General features: G+C 38.5%; 1 protein-coding gene and 1 pseudogene across 2 annotated transcripts in view; one reads left to right on the top strand and one right to left on the bottom strand.

Annotated features, from left to right (window-relative positions):
• The window catches only part of FBXL20 (F-box and leucine rich repeat protein 20), a 114,906-nt gene that overhangs the window by 33,972 nt on the left and 63,123 nt on the right, over positions 1-17,811 (top strand). For both annotated transcript variants that reach the window (XM_007465154.1, XM_007465155.1), the window contains exon 2: positions 16,168-16,229. In XM_007465154.1, the coding sequence (XP_007465216.1) occupies positions 16,168-16,229 (62 nt within the window). The remainder of the gene's footprint in view (positions 1-16,167; positions 16,230-17,811) is intronic.
• LOC103071510 (40S ribosomal protein S27 pseudogene) lies at positions 3,007-3,259 on the bottom strand (annotated as a pseudogene).

Here is a 17,811-nt window from a genome sequence, read left to right as displayed (position 1 = left end):
CCCGTGTCCCCTGCATCGGCAGGCGGACTCTCAACCACTGCGCCACCAGGGAAGCCCAATAAGGTGAATTTTTGAAGGCCCCTAGGTAACTGAATGATGGAGACCAGTTGCCAGGGGAGCCAACTGTGATTAGAGGGTTGGAACTTTCAGTTCCACTCCCCATTTCCCCCTTCCCCACCTCTGGGGAGGAGAGAGGAGCTGAAGGTTGAAGCAGTCACCAACGGCCTGTGGTATAATCAATTATGTCTATGTATTGGAGCCTCCATTAAAAAAACCCAAAAGCATGAGGTTCAGAGATCTTCCATGTTGGTAGCATCTGCATGCCAGAGGGGTGGTGCACCCCAGTTCTTATGGCGACAGAAGCTCCTGCACTCAGGACGCTTCCAGACCTCACCCTGTGTTACCTCTTTATCTGGCTGTTCATCTGAATCCTTTAAATAAGCTGAGAGGGCTTCCCTGGTGGCGCAGTGGTTAAGAATCTGCCTGCCAATGCAGGGGACACGGGTTTGAACCCTGTTCCAGGAAGATCCCACATGCCGCGGAGCAACTAAGCCTGTGTGCTACAACTACTGAACCTGTGCTCTACAGCCCACGAGCCAGAACTGCTGACCCCCTGAGCCTGTAGCCTAAGGACGAAGAGTACACCCGCTCGCCGCAACTAGAGAAAGCCCGCACGCAGCAACAAAGACCCAACGCGGCCAAAAATAAATAAAAATTAAATTAAGTAAATTAAAAATAATAATAATAAACTGAGAGACATACGTTAATGTTTCTCTGAGTTCTGTGCACCACTTCTAGCAAATTAATTGAACTTGAGAAGTGGGTTGCAGGAACCTTCAATTTATAGCCAGTTGGTCAGAAGCACAAAGTAACACCCTGGACTTACAATTGGTGTCTGAAGTGGGGGTAGTCTTGTGGGACTGGGCCTTTAACCTGTGAGATCTGATGCTATCTCCTGGTAGATAGTGTCAGAATTGAGTTAAATTTGTAGGACACCCATTCAGTGTCTGCTAAGAAATTGGGTATTTCTTGGGTGTTGGAAAACACACGTCTGAATACCATTGTGATCAGGAAAGATACTTGATATGGTTTCTGTCTTACTGATCTTGTTGAAATTTGTATTGTGGCCTAACATATGTTCTGTCTTGGAGAATGTTGTGTGTATGCTTGAGAAGAATGTGTATTTTGCTGCCACGGGGTGGACTGTTCTGTGTATGTTTATTAGATTCATTTAGTCTGTGATGTTAAAATCTTCTGTTTGCTTATTAGTTCTCTGGAAGATCTGTTATTGAGAGTGAGGTATTAAAATCCCCTGCTACTATTGTATTGCTGTTCGTTTCTCCTTTTAGTTCTTTTATATTTGCTTTATATATCTAGGTGCTCCAGTGTTGGGTGCATAAATATTTACACTTGTTGTATCTTCTTGATGAATTGACTCCCTTTATCATTATATAATGACCTTCTTTGACTCTTGGTTTCTTTATTTCTGTCTTCCTTTAGTGGAACCAAGCTTAATGTCATCTAGTTAAAGCTCCTTCTCAATGGAACAATCTACTCTGTGACATCGCTGATATTGGAGAGACTGGCTGACCAGTAATGGGGAGAGCTCACAGCTTTACACATTTATTTAAGCCAAATCTGTCTTAAACACATTGTCTCCATGTCTCCTAGGTTGGTTATCTTGAACAGTATAGAGCTACTTGATTGTAAAGGACAATTCTTCAACTATTCAATAGCAGCTATAATGTTTTTCCATTGAACATTTTGAGTATTCCTCTTATCTTTACCATCTTCCACAAAACTTAGCTTTAGAACCTCTCAATATCCTGGGATCCATTTTCTAAATGATATTTAGTTGATTTCCTTTCTCAAATGTGACGTTAGAGTTATTGACAACCACTCAGAATATACAGTAGTTTTGTCCCTTGGTCTGGTCTGCTTTCCATTAGTGTATCCTAAGATACAGTTTTTCTTTTCTTTTAAAATTTGTTACAGGAAGTCACATAAGTAACTCATGATAAACTAAAACTCCCTGTTTTTTGTGAAACTAGGTTTCTAGTTTCATATTTATATAACTGGTAATTGCTTAATTTTAGTGAGAGATTAAAAAAAATTTACACTGTTTAGTTTCCTCATTTTTTAAAATTAATTTATTTATTTATTCATTTTTGGCTGTGTTGGGTCTTCGTTTCTGTGCGCGGGCTTTCTCTAGTTGCGGTGAGCGAGGGCTATTCTTCATTGTGGTGCGCGTGATTCTCATTGCGGTGGCTTCTCTTGTTGCGGAGCACGGGCTCTAGGTGCATGGGCTTCGGTAGTTGTTGCTTGCGGGTTCTAGAGTGCAGACTCAGTAGTTGTGGCGCACGGGCTTCGTTGCTCCATGGCACGTGGGATCTTCCCGGACCAGGGCTCGAACCCATGTCCCCTGCATTGGCAGGCGGATTCTTAACCACTGCGCCACCAGGGAGGTCCCTAGTTTTCTCTTGATACTGTCCTTTTGAAATCATGTTGAACCCTGATTCTGTTATCCAAGGTTATTATTTATCCTAATGAGTTTCATGGTATCCAGAAGTTTAGTAAATATGCTTATGACTTTATTCAAGATATCTAAAACTATTGCATGGGTATTTTGGTTAAACATGGGAGTTTGACTTAATACATTTATTTCCTTTCTTTTCAAATAGCACTAACATTATAATAAAAGAATAAAAAGGAGTATAAGATCACAGGGACAAGAATGACAAAAAAAATTTTAGAAGATAAAAAAATTAGTAGAAAAGTGTTAAATAATTTAGCCAAGTAGAGGGAGGTACACTCTGGGTTGTCTGCAGAGACTAGCAAGCAAGTTTACAAAACCTCCAAAAAGACTCAACACTTGGTAGTAAAAAGTGAAAATACAAGAATGAGGCTTGAGATTAAAAGTAGGTACTGGTTGAAGAAAGTCTTTTTTTTTTCATCCGAAATGTGTTTATTGGGATGGTTTCCCATTCATCTTGATTCTGGGGGCTTTTAGTGCTGCTTCCGTCTGAAGGAGCATCCTTTGGCTAGCCTTGCTTTTCCTCCTGTGGGCTGGCAGAGGACAGTAGAGCAACCAAACACACAGAACTACTGTTTGTGCATGGCCAAAGACAGTGGTGGTTTTATAGCATCCTGAGCATTTCACATCCATGAAATAGGAATTAGGGCACTGCACCAGGCTCTTCTTCTTGTGTTTCCTCTTCTCTTCTGGAGAGGGACGAAGGAGATCCTTTGAGAGAGGCATGTTCTCGTGGGGAGGTTGTCACCGTTGGAAAGGCTGAAGAAAGTCTTAAATTAAGTGGTTGAATCCTATGTAACCTACTTCTTCCCCCTCTGGGAAACTGGGCATTTTTTTCTTCAAGAAAATGGAGGCTGAGGGTTCTGGATCCAGGAATATCAGATGTATGAAAAGGATAGGGATATGGAACCAAACAGTGAACTTACAATAGCTTCTTAATGCCATGAAAAGGAGTGGACAGCCAAGGATAACCTGATAGTTGAGGAAAGCCTCCAAAATGAGAGGCCAAACAAACACATAAAAGAAACAAGGTAGAGAGCAGAGGGGAAAAAACTGCGGGTAGGGCAGAGGGGAAGAGGTATTAATCTCTAAGAAATGAAATGTTGCATCTTCAAAAAACAGAATGCTCTTTTGAAACTCTTTCAATAAATAAGAAATAAATCTTGGAAATAAAAAATGATACCCCCCCCCAAAAATTAGTGGAAAGATTGTAAGTAAAGTTGAAGCAATTTCCTAGGAATTAGAAAGAAAATATTAAATGAGGAAAATAGGAGACAAATAATTTAAAAAATTAAAGATAGACCAGAAGGTCCAATATTTGACTAATAGGAGTTTGAGCATGAGAGGACAGAGAAAATAGTGGGAGATGATACCAACAGATTTCCAAAGCATTTTCCAAACTGAATCATAGATTTGAAAGTTGAAAGATCTGATAGAATAATAAAAAAGACACAGATCAAGAGGACTGATTATGAAATTTCAGTAAACTGGGGATACAGAGGCTGTACTAAAAGCTTCCAGCAAGAGTAGCTAGAGGTTACATTCAAAGGACCAATCAGAATAGCATTACATATCACAGTAGTAACATAGGAAGACAGAAATGCATTAAGCGATATCTTCAGTGGAAAGGATTTCCAACCTATAATTTTATTCTCAGTCATATTATCAATCAAATGTGAGTCTAGGATAAAGATATTTTTAGACATGCAAGTGACCAGGATTTCAGTTCTCATGAGCCTTTTCCCCCCCGTAAGTCACTAGTGAATGTACTCTTAAATAGGAAGGGAAAAGAAATCGGGTCCAAGACTCAGAATTCAGTCAAAGAGAAGAGCCAAGGGAGAGCCCAAGGTGACAGCTCTGTACCTAGTCTAGAGAGTCCCCCCACAGAGGGAAGCAGAAGAAAGACGAAAGGGTTCTGGGAAGTTATGGCTCCGGGAAGAAACAATATCTGGTGTGTTTGAGCATATGGAAAATATTGATAGACATGTGACAGATGCTGGAGCATTTGAGGAAAAGTTAAAAATATATAGAAAGTAGAAAAAATGAGGTTGTCATTAATTTGTAGGGACAAAGAGTGCATGGTCCTGTTGTTCTGCTTGGCTCAGCACTCAGTAGTATCTGTCCAGTATTACATTCACACTCACTCTTTATTTAAACAAAGATTGTCATAAAATTACATAGGGTATGGAGGCTAGAGGTAGAGGTTGAAACTAAATACTTACATTCCTTGGCAGTATGTCGATAGGTAATATCTAAATTTGATAAACCAAGCATATTTAGAAAAACAGAGGTAAATATCAAAAGAACCCCCTAGAAGATTCGATAGGGTATAGGGGTAGGGCAGACCCTACTGTTTTTCCAATGTCCTTTTGTCTTGGTTGAATTTTTATATAAAAATTCAGTTAAGTTATATGGTATATTATAGAGACCTCTTTCTAGAGATATATATATATCAATTAATAACAGCCAAATATTTAGCTATATCATGCATCCTTTGTTAGCTATCTTGTTCATAATAGCACCACTGTCTTATTCATATCATGGCCTAGGAAGTCTAATAGATTTCCTTTGTCTGTTAATTTGGTATCACTTCCTTAATGACTTTCTTACAAAGTTACTTCTTCCCTTCCTTTTTAAAGAATCTTTGTTCTGATTTAACATATTGTTTCTTTTGGTTCCTTTTAAATCTAAAATATAATTTCTGGCATGCAGTTAGGGTATCTAGGGTACTGTGTACTTTGTTTCTTACATTATCTATAACAGGGGAATGAATGCTTTTTCTACAAATAAGTAGCATGGCTGTATTAAAATACCATTGCTTTGGAAATATTTCCATAGCAGTAAGATGATTTAGAATGTGTGTTTGTGAGTGAGTTGTAAAATTACTATCTGACATATGTCTTGGAAAATTCCACAGATTCTGCCAGTTTTCAGTTTCTGGCACATCGACTAGAATTTGTACATGAGGAAGTCAAACCCTACTTTCCTCTGATTTACCACCCGCTCTGGCATTTTGGAATATGAGATTCAGTTAAATGCTTGCTAATCCTGAGTCAGATCCCATCATGGCCTTGTTGTATCTACTAGTAGTTCTTTTGTGTGTATATAGTGTGGTGGAGCTGGGGTAAGTGGAGGAGAAAAGGGGAGGACATATAATTATATTGCCACCTTGACTTGAAAATTCTTTCCTTTCACTTCATAACTTCAAAAGAAGTTTTCAGTAGGGCATGGAAGATTTCCAGGGTTGAGCAGTACTCAAAATGAGTTCCAGTCATATCCAGTAGTTCATCAAAGTTCATGGAGTCATCGGTGCTCTGGAATGTTGCTGTGGATAGTTAAAACTGATTAAGTGGAAGAAATTCTCAACAGAAGACAGAATAAAAGTGTATACTTATTTTAGACTAAGAGCAATGAATTGGTAGTAGATATTGACTTCGGTTAAAGAAACAGAAGTCAGGATAAAAGAAAGCTTGTAATATTGAGTCAGATATTAGAAAGTGTCCATAGCAGAAAGTTTGATCTATTAAGTAGTGTATCTGTTTTCTAAATGTATCCCTTCCTTGGTGTTTTTATCTAGGGATTTCTTTCTTAAGATAAATTTAGTCATGATATGGTAATGCACTGACAGCAGTTTGCTTCTAAAAAGCAATTATATTTCTACTAGGGACAAGACGTTGGGTGGAGGAATTACAAACTTACTTTGTTTTAGGTTTATTTAGCCATACAAAAATGTTTTCCTCTTAGATTTTGGCAAGAAATCAGTTGGAAAAACATCTGGTGTTGGTTGAGTGAGGGAATGGCATAATCAGTAAAAACTACTTATAGGAAAAAATCGTTTTAAAAAAATCTCTGCAGCTTCAACTCTGGATTTCTTTATGACGGTTCATTCTTAATTTCTCTCAGAAATTTTCTTCCCACCAAAGATTTTACCTATGTTGGGCTACTTCAGTATGTCTCAAATTTTATTCAAATCTATGAAATTTAGATCACGAGTCATGAACTTTTAAAATGTAGACTGTGTTTTCACAGCTTTTGCTGTCTAACAACCGCTCTAAAACCTGGTGGCTTGAAACAATTGTTCAGTCTGGCAGTTCTTCTAGTCACCCAAAAAGGTCGCCCATGAGGCTGCAGTCCTCTGGTGGCTTGACTGGGGCTTGAGTGTCTAAGATGGCCTCATTTACAGTCTGAGACCTTGGTGTCACTGTCAGCTGGTACTCTTTTTCCACAAGGCCTGTCATCATTCACAACTTTAGCCTGGGCTTTCTTACATGGTGGCAGGAGTGTTTGAAGAAGGTAAAGTTTTGGTTAAGGCTTAGCTTGGAAATTGCAGTGTTATTTTCACCACATTCTTTTGGTCAGATCAAGTCATCATGTGAACTCAAATGCAAAGGGTGGGAAAACAGACTCCACCTATCGAAGGGAGGTGCAGCAAAAGCCCCTTGCAAAAGGGTATTGTAGCAAGGAGATAAGATTCTTCCGGAGGCCTTATTATAAGGTTCTACCATGGTCTGCCCTCTGGCTCCAATGGTTCGCATTCTTGTCGCATGCAAATCATTCCCTCCCAAGACGTCTTATATACAAAAACAACCTGTATAAATACACAAATAAATAATGGTGAAAACCTGTAACTTGTTATCTGCATTTGATTTAGAGGTAGATGAGGGTCCTCACCTGCAGTTCCTCTTGATCCAGAGACCTATGAACTAAAAAGAAAAGTTATCTGCCCCATACACTCAACATATACCGTTATTCACAGAGATAGAATAACGGCAATATACATTCACCCTAAAAAGGGGAAGTAACAGGAGGCATATAGCATATATCAATTCTGAAATATAGCAGACGCATTGTCAAGGTCACCTACTCCAGGTGAAATGGAACAGGACCCTATGGTCCTTCCCCACCATGTCCTCTGCCTCCTTTTGTCAGTAGAAAAACTTTAGCTAAAGAGTTTAATCAGAGAATTGAGAAAATGCAGAAGCAAAGGAAAACAGTCAAACAAGACCAAATATTAATAGTTCAGTTATTAAACAAATTCAAAGACCTTTAGTTCCTCCTCATGGGCTGTAGGTAATATTCTATGTCCTTTGAGCTGTTTTGTGGATATTGAAACCCCCACCAGGTGGAAGAAGTGAACTACATGATGACCAGACTGTAGCCATGGTATGAGCTGCCACAATTCTGAGAACTGGCCTCAAGGAAATGGGAACAAACTGACCCTGGAACTGAAGATTAACTGTACTTAAAATCAGGATGACGCTGATCAGACCACCGCATGACCAATTTAAGATGACTGTCAGAGCTGACTATTTGGTTCCTGCATGTAGCCCCGTACCTCCGCCTATACACACCTGAAACTCCCCTTTAAAAGCTCTTGCCCACTGATTGTCAGTGGGGAGTTGACCTTTGGGCATGAGTCCACCTTCTCCCCTGATTGCCGGCCTCTGAAATAAAGCAAATTTTACTTTCCACCAACCTTGCCTCTCAAGTATTGGCTTTTGAGCAGCAAGCAGCTGGACCCTACTTTTGGTAACCCAGAAGCACGAAACATGCCTTGATTGGGGCCCATTTCTGCTTCCTGGGAATGGTTCCCTAATCCATTGTTCTCTGTGATTCTTGGTACTGCATTATGAGCTCTTAACACTGCTTTCTGAGAGGTCTCTCCTTTTACATAAGAAATATCTTATGAAGCTAAGTAGCTTTCTCAGGGTACTTCCTCCCTATAGAAAGTTGGGGACCCAGTGGCCTTTTTTCATTTTAAATAGTTTCTGCCCCTTGTTGTACCCAGCAGATACAACTTCCTTTAAAATTTCTGAAATTTTCTGTGAATCTGGTTTTTGTTATTCCATGTCCCAAAAGCTACATCATTATAACTCTTTAAAGACAGACCTCTCCTGACTTTGGTTGTGTCTATCTGCTGTGGCATAAATTCCCCTTAGCTTCTTAGAGGCCATTATGTCTAGTTAAGAGAGTCAGCTAGGTATGGCTTTAAAAGTTTCTGAATTAAAAGACAACTGTATAACCTTTTGTTAAGCAGAGTTCACATGTATGATATTCAAAAGCATGATGTGTTAAAAAAAGGATAAATTGGACTATATCAAAATTAAAAATATTTGTTCTTCAAAAGACACCATTAAGAAATAGAAGTCACAACACACAGAATGGGAGAAAATATTTGCAAGTCATAGAGTAGATAATGAATGTGTATTCAAAATATATAAGGAGCCCCTAAATCTCAATAGTAAGAAGATAAACAACTCAAAAGGGAAAATGATTTGAATACACATTTCACCAGAGAAGTCTTTTGAATGGCTGAAAAGCACATGAAAAGATGCTTAGCAGCATTAGTAATTAGGGAAGTGCAAATTGAAACCACAGTGAGATACCACCCCATTAGACTGACTGAAATAAAAAAGACAACAAGAAGGAGCAGTAAGATGGGGACAGACTGGAAAGAAACCTCGTACATTGCTGGTGGGAATGTAAAATGGTGCAGCTACTCTGGAAAACAATTTTAAAGTTTTAAATAAACTTAACCATAGGACTTCCCTGGTGGTGCAGTGGTCAAGAATCCGCCTGCCAATGCAGGGGACACGGGTTCGAGCCCAGGTCCGGGAAGATCCCACATGCCGTGGAGCAACTAAGCTCGTGTGCCACAACTACTGAGCCTGCGCTCTAGAGCCCGCGAGCCACAACTACTGAGCCCACGTGCCACAACTACTGAAGCTCGCATGCCTAGAGCCCGTGCCCCACAAGAGAAGCCACTGCAATGAGAAGCCCGCACACCACAATGAAGAGTAGCCCCCGCTCGCCGCAACTAGAGAAAGCCCGCGCGCAGCAACGAAGACCCAACGCAGCCATAAATAAATAATTTATTTTAAAAAAAAAACAAAACACTTAACCATATGATACAACCCAGAAAATATCCACCTTAGAATTTATCCAAGAGAAATGAGAACGTATTTCAACCCAGAGACTTGTATGAGAATGATCATAGCAGCATTATTCATAATAGTAAAAAAAATTGTAACAATCCAAATGTCTGACCGATAGGAATGAATAAACAAAATTTAGAATTCCGTACACTGGAATACTATTCAACAATAAAAAAGAATGAACTACTGGTACATGCTGTAACATAGGTGAACTTAAAAAACATGCAGAGGGCTTCCCTGGTGGCACAGTGGTTGAGAGTCCGCCTGCCAATGCAGGGGACACGGGTTCGTGCCCCGGTCCAGGAAGATCCCACATGCAACGGAGCGGCTGGGCCCGTGAGCCATGGCCGCTGAGACTGCGCGTCCGGAGCCTGCGCTCCGCAACGGGAGAGGCCACAGCAGTGAGAGGCCCGCATACCGCGAAAAACAAACAAACAAACAAAAAAAACATGCAGAATAAAAAAAGTCAGATGCAAAAGATGACATATTTTATGATTCCATTTTTTTTTAATGCCCAGAAGGGAAAATCTACAGAGACAGAAAGCAGATAAGTGGTTGCTTGAGGTTGGGGATCAGCACAGGGATTGATTGTAAATGGGCATAAAGGATATTTTTGGGGTGATGGAAATTCATCAAAACTGAATCGTAGTGATGGTTACGCAGCTTTATAAATTTACTAAAAATTATTGAAGAGTACAGTTAAAACTAGTGAATTTTACGATATTTGCATTATGCCATAATAAAGCTGCTAAAAATGCTGTATACAGATGAAATCCCATGATGGTGAAAACTTAGGAATTATTACAACTTTTTTTTTTTTTAAACAAGAAATGTATCATATCCCTTGAAATAAATGGGCCATAAGTTGAATCTTCAAACTTTTTTCTTCAGGTATTTTAATCGTTATTTTTGTAATGTATTCAGTCTGTTGCTGTGTTGATGTCATTTGCATGTTATTTGCTGAATTTAGAGTAACATTCAGTTTATTAAATTTCTTTCTTCCTCCCCTCCCCTCCTCTCCTCTTTCCTCCCCTCCTGAGATACAAAGTGAAAAAACCATGGAAACCTGCTGGGAATTTACAGTCAAAAAGTATTTCCTGATCTATTTAGTAAAAATGACATTCATTGGTTGAGGAATTTCTAGGCATTGTGTTGCTTACCGACTATACTGGGGTGAACTAAACAGACAAGGCCCCTTTCCTCTCAGAGTTTACGCTCTGATGTAATGGACACATCATCCTTGAGGAAGGATCCTCCTGATACCACACACATCACTTTTTCTTACATTCCATTGGCCAGAACGTAATGAGAAATAAAGTCTTCTTTCCACGCAGCCATGTGCTAGCTAAAAATTGGGAATTCTGTTACTGTAGATGAGTAGAGAGGATATGAGGGGATACTAGTATTCTGTGCCAAAATACATATATTAACTTTTGTATTTCTTCCATAATGCTTGAATAACATAGGTCAGACCTTTTAATTTCCGTTTTTGGAGTTGGTAGCTATACTTTAATCAGCAGGGGTCACTGTTGTGAAAGTATTTCTTTTCCTGTTTCCTTTGTTCAACCCATCTGCATTTCCCACCGAGATCCTGTATTTAAAGCCTCTTGAATTGGTTTCCTGTGTCTTTTTTGTGTGCTAAGTATTTAAATTTACTATATTAGTAAACTAATACCCAGAATGTGCCAAAGATTTAAAAACTGATCAGAAAGGCTAAAATAATAGCCAAAAAAAAAATGCTTCTTACTCTTCAGGAACTCTATGTTGTAATTACAGTTTGCAACAAGTGGTTTCACAGTTATATTTCTCAGCTAGGTTATTTATAGAAAAACGATTACAGTTTTATACAAAACAACAGTAAATGCTAATGTATGACAAAACAAATCACTTAGTTTTTTAAAAACCTGAATGTTTAAGAATGTCCTATCCCTATAAGACAGGGGGGCTGTTGCAGTGTCTGTTTTTGTTTGTTTAGGGGATGATGTCCTACCTTGAAAGAAATAATCAAGAGAGAACAATGTAGTTGTTCATGTTCCCCCCCACAATATCCTTGTAATTTTTTGTGGATAGATTATTAAAATATATAATAATCTATCCACACATTAATGTGAAACCAGATAACCTAAGAATGTCAAATGTTTGAACAGTGACTTTCTCTACGATTATGTCTAAAACTTTCACAAATTTGTTATAATTCATTATATCCTTGATATAATTGGATTTGAAACCCTTTATATTTTGTATGAGAAACCTAGAGTTTGGATTCAGCTGAAATAGTAAGATATCTAAAACATGTATTCTATTGCTTCTGTGAAACATTTATTTTACAGACAATACCATGGGGACTTCCTTGGTGGCACAGTGGTTCCATTGGCCAGAACGTAATGAGAAATAAAGTCTTCTTTCCACGCAGCCATGTGCTAGCTAAAAATTGGGAATTCTGTTACTGTAGATGAGTAGAGAGGATATGAGGGGATACTAGTATTCTGTGCCAAAATACATATATTAACTTTTGTATTTCTTCCATAATGCTTGAATAACATAGGTCAGACCTTTTAATTTCCGTTTTTGGAGTTGGTAGCTATACTTTAATCAGCAGGGGTCACTGTTGTGAAAGTATTTCTTTTCCTGTTTCCTTTGTTCAACCCATCTGCATTTCCCACCGAGATCCTGTATTTAAAGCCTCTTGAATTGGTTTCCTGTGTCTTTTTTGTGTGCTAAGTATTTAAATTTACTATATTAGTAAACTAATACCCAGAATGTGCCAAAGATTTAAAAACTGATCAGAAAGGCTAAAATAATAGCCAAAAAAAAAATGCTTCTTACTCTTCAGGAACTCTATGTTGTAATTACAGTTTGCAACAAGTGGTTTCACAGTTATATTTCTCAGCTAGGTTATTTATAGAAAAACGATTACAGTTTTATACAAAACAACAGTAAATGCTAATGTATGACAAAACAAATCACTTAGTTTTTTAAAAACCTGAATGTTTAAGAATGTCCTATCCCTATAAGACAGGGGGGCTGTTGCAGTGTCTGTTTTTGTTTGTTTAGGGGATGATGTCCTACCTTGAAAGAAATAATCAAGAGAGAACAATGTAGTTGTTCATGTTCCCCCCCACAATATCCTTGTAATTTTTTGTGGATAGATTATTAAAATATATAATAATCTATCCACACATTAATGTGAAACCAGATAACCTAAGAATGTCAAATGTTTGAACAGTGACTTTCTCTACGATTATGTCTAAAACTTTCACAAATTTGTTATAATTCATTATATCCTTGATATAATTGGATTTGAAACCCTTTATATTTTGTATGAGAAACCTAGAGTTTGGATTCAGCTGAAATAGTAAGATATCTAAAACATGTATTCTATTGCTTCTGTGAAACATTTATTTTACAGACAATACCATGGGGACTTCCTTGGTGGCACAGTGGTTAAGAATCCGCCTGCCAGTGCAGGGGACACGGGTTCAACCCCTGGTCCAGGAAGATCCCACATGCCCTGGAGCAACTAAGCCTGTGTGCCACAAGTACTGAGCCCACGTGCTACAACTACTGAAGCCTGCGCACCTAGAGCCCTTGCTCTGCAACAAGAGAAGACACCGCAGTGAGAAGGCCGTGCACCGCAATGAAGGGTAGCCCCCACTCCTCACAACAAGAGAAAAGCCCGTGCGCAGCAACAAAGACCCAATGTAGCCAAAAAATTAAACAAACAAAAAAACCCAATACCATGACCTGGAGCAGAAACCATTTGGGTTTCCTAGAAAACATCTAAAATTAATGTGTGTCTACCTCTAGGATTATTTTCTAAGCTCCATTGCTATGTTACTTCAAATAATAAAATATTCTGATTATGTGTTATAACTGTAATTTCTTAAGTCCTGAGATTCTCAATCTATTTTATATGTTCCATTGGTTCTCAAACTTTAGGAAGCATCAGTATCACCTGGAGGGCTTGTTAAAATACAAATTGCCCCCCTTTCCCTCCACCACCCCTGGCGTCCTGTTTCTGATGCTATAGGTCTGGAGTACAGCCCAAGAATTTGCATTTCTAACAAGGTTCTGTTTGATGCTGATGCTGTTAGTCAGGCGACCATGGTTTGTGAACCACTGATCTTTTTCTTGCAGACTTGGAGTAGGATACATATGTGCAGAAGGAATTGGAGGGAAATATAAATCTGGACAGATATCCTATACACATGATGTTTCCCAGGACACTGTCTATTCCTTTTTTTCTTTTCTCTTTTCATATACGTTGTGTTCTTACAGAGACAACATTTGGTCTATTTAGAGTGACTTAGGGGAAAAAAATTGCTGCTGGGTGTGACTTTTTTAAAAAAATAAATTTATTTATTTATGGTTGAGATGGGTCTTTGTTGCTGTGCGTGGGCTTTCTCTAGTTGTGGTGAGTAGGGGCTGCTCTTCGTTGCGGTGTGTGGGCTTCTCATTGCAGTGGCTTCTCTTGTTGCGGAACAGGGACTGTAGGCGTGCGGGCTTCAGTAGTTGTGGCACGTGGGCTCAGTAGTTGGTGGCGCATGGGCTTATTTGCTCCACGGCATGTAGGATCTTCCCGGACCAGGGCTCGAATCCGTGTCCCCTGCATTGGCAGGCGGATTCTTAACCACTGCGCCACCAGGGAAGCCCCTGGATGGGATTTTTGTTCCTTTTTGTATCTAGAATTGCACAAATCATGTGAACAACACAGAGCAGGTTTATATTTTTTATCAATTTAATTACCTTGTATATTCAAGTGAGCAAAGTGCCTTGGTGGGTGAGGTACGTAGCATTCAATTAAATACTTTGAATATACAAGATAAAGAGCTTAGCATTTCTCGTATAAAAATGATTATCTTTTATATTTTGTGGATTTGAGTTGGGCATAGTCTAGTATATTGGGTGCTTAGCTTAGTGATATTGTTTTATACTTACTAACTTGATTTTTCCCCAAGATCTCAAGCTTTAGATATATGTTGTGTGCTAAGAAGTCCCCCAGGCAGGTCTCAATTTTGGATACATTAGCTGTCTTTGCTAATGTTATTTATGTCATCATAAATAACATAATGTTATAATGTTATCAACAAATAACATTGTTATTTATGTCATCAACCCTAGATTACTTAGGGTATACTTTATAACTACTTCATGCATTCTTTCCTATAAGTGTACCTGGAGAAGAATGATCTTCATAGTGTAGAGTCTTAGAAACCGTGGAGTTTGAGAACTTGTTTAGGAGGAAATGTGATGGCTTCATTTTGAAAGTCTGCCTTATAGAAAAGGGATATGATTTTTTCTTAATACCTCCCATTAATGGGTAGAGAATTTAGGGAAGCAGATTATTCTTTGATGTCAGGCAATTTCCAAAAACATTGTAATTGTCAGGCAGCATTACTTTTATTTTAACATAGTGTGTTTGCTGCACTGAAACTTGGTAGATGATCCAACTTTCCATCAGCAAGTCCTGTAGCTTCTTTAAAAATCCTTTTGTCGGGCTTCCCAGGTGGCGCAGTGGTTGAGAGTCCGCCTGCCGATGCAGGGGACACGGGTTCGTGCCCCAGTCCGGGAAGATCCCACATGCCGCAGAGCAGCTGGGCCCGTGAGCCATGGCCGCTGAGCCTGCGCGTCCGGAGCCTGTGCTCCGCAACGGGAGAGGCCACAACAGTGAGAGGCCTGCATACAGCAAAAAAAAAAAAAAAAAAAATCCTTTTGTCTACTTTTTTTATTTACCACTTCCACCACCCCTGTAATCTTACCTGCATCATCTTTTGCTTGAACTATAATTTTAATATATTTCTAGCTTATCTCCTTGATGCCAGTCCAAAATTAGTATTTGCTTATTTCTGTGTTCTTCATTTTAGAGCAGGGGCTCCTTAAGTACAGAGATAACATCTTACTGTTTTGGTATTTCATTGCCTAGAAAAGTGCCTAACACAGGGTGTTCAGGAAATGTTCATTGTATGAAGTCAAGAGGCATCTATGTAATACCTAATAGCAGGGACTGAACATATTCCTCTCAGCCTCAGTGACATGTGTATTGTTTTTAGTTGCTTTTTATTGGATGTATAGATATTTGGTTTTTTTTTATGTAGTTTACTAGACAAGCTTATAGTGACGGCTCTGTTAAAAGTACCCATTATGAGTTATTTAATTAATTTGTTAAATGATCCTGCATGCATCCAGAATGCATGTGGTGGTGGTTATGAGGCATTATTACTTTTCTGCATGATATATAAAACTTGAAAGAGAACGTTTCCTATCCTAGGTTTCTGAACATCTCTGTGAACAAATAAATGTGAGTTAGATTTGGAGAATAACCTTACCTTAATGGCATTTTTAAATGGTCACTCTGTACTGATATGCAAATAAACCTTTTGTAACTCAGTTTCCTTATATGTACAATGAAGATTAAGGGTAGTATGAAGATTCAGTACACTAATACATAAAATACACTTAAAATAGCACCTGGCACATAATGTCATACTGACTGCTATTAGTTCATTTTTTTCTAAAGACAGGGAACAAATTAAATGTCTCAGACATTTTTTAGCCTAAAGAGTTTCTGAAAATATGACTTTGGCTTATAACACCCACTATACTTATTCACCTCTCTCCTAAGAGGATTACCTCTAAACTGTTGAGTTGAACATAATAAAATGTTAAGTGACACTTGACACAATGATTTTGTTTTTGCAGATGTTCTCAAATAGCGATGAAGCTGTAATTAATAAAAAACTTCCCAAAGAACTCCTATTACGGTAAGTCTAACTTTATGCTGTTTTTTGTGTGTGTGTGTGTGTATCATATTTGCCTGTTTAAAAAAATTTTAGACTTGTTGCTAATTTTCATATATGTATAGGATCTGGATTATGTAGATTTTAAAATTTATTGATTCTTTTGTTAAACAACCTTATTCTAGGGGTTATAACCTTTTAAAAATTAAAAAGACAAGTTATTTGACACTTTGCTCTGTTAGACTTAACGATTTTACCATCCTTATTTTTAATGTGTAGAAACTACATTTGGGATCACTTGTAACATAAAACACACAGCTCCCAATTTATACACCTCTGACTTAGGAATCACCTGGGAAGAAACAGGCATCCAGGGAAGTTATTTTCAGTGCCCATTATTTGGGCACATAATCATACCATTCTTTGTCCACTTTTGTAGAATATCATGACTGAGAAAGGCACATTCTCTTTGCAAATGTTAGAAGTTAACAAGTTACTGTGCTCGGGACATTTTTTTCTTGCTCATAGCTGCTACTGCAGTCTAGCCCATAACCAGCCCAGTCCCTGCTTCAGGGTGAAAAATTCTGCCCTAGTGCTGGTAAAGAGTATTCCTGGCATTCCTAAGTATTTGCATGCTGAGTCCTCCACTAGATTGCAAGATCCATGGAAGCAGGGACAAAATCCTATAAATCTTTACATAGGACTTACACTTTGAAGATGCTAAGAAAAACTGAATTGAACTTGGAATGGATGTTTTCTGTGAAAGCAAAACATACATATGTGCTGGTTGACTATGGTGTAAATAACCTCCTAGACTACCCAGAACCGTTGGAAAATGTATCCTGAATATCTTGGGTATCCCTCAAATTTCAGCGAAATTTTAGCCATCTTAAAGAAAAAGATTTTTAAAACAGGTTATGTTCTTCACTGTTACCATAAACTGAGTACACTAAGACACACTTATTTTCAATATTAAGCATTATTTTGTACTACAGTTGTTTACCTTGAGACTCAGAAAGATATATGGAAGTTATTTGACTCTTTGGTAACTGGCTGCATCCTGTTGTGGTTATATTTTTATATTTTATTAGAGTTTTTCTGTTTTTGCCATGAAACTCAAATTCCTTACTGTGGCCTACAAGACCTCTCATGATATGGCAGGGGGATAACATGGTCTGGTGTATATTTTTAAAGGATTAGTCTGGGTACTATGTTCCAACCAGATTGGGGGAGTGGAGTGGAGAGCAACAAGAAAACTTTTAAAGAAATCCAGGCAAGAGATGAGGGTAACACAGATAACATTTTCTGTAATTTTTTACACTGCATTGCCTGCCCCGGCCCTTTCTAGCTTTAGTCACTGTTTCTTTCTCTTTTCCCCTCCCTTCCCCTCCTTCCTTCCTTTTTTAGATATAAATTGACATATAATCTATTAGTTTAGTATACAACGTAATGATTCAATATTTGTATATATTGCAAAATGGGGGCTTCCCTGGCAGTCCAGTGGGTAAGACTCCATGCTTCTACTGAAGGGGGCACGGGTTTGATCCCTGGTCAGGCAACTAAGATCCTGTATGCCATGTGGCGCAGCCAAAAAAAAAAAAAAAAA

The sequence above is a fragment of the Lipotes vexillifer genome, unplaced genomic scaffold, assembly GCF_000442215.2.
Source record: "Lipotes vexillifer unplaced genomic scaffold, Lipotes_vexillifer_v1.1 scaffold591, whole genome shotgun sequence".
In the NCBI taxonomy this organism is placed as follows: Eukaryota; Metazoa; Chordata; class Mammalia; order Artiodactyla; family Lipotidae; genus Lipotes; species Lipotes vexillifer.
The sequence above is the reverse complement of the archived record's forward strand: the minus strand, read 5'-3'. Positions and strand labels throughout refer to the sequence as shown.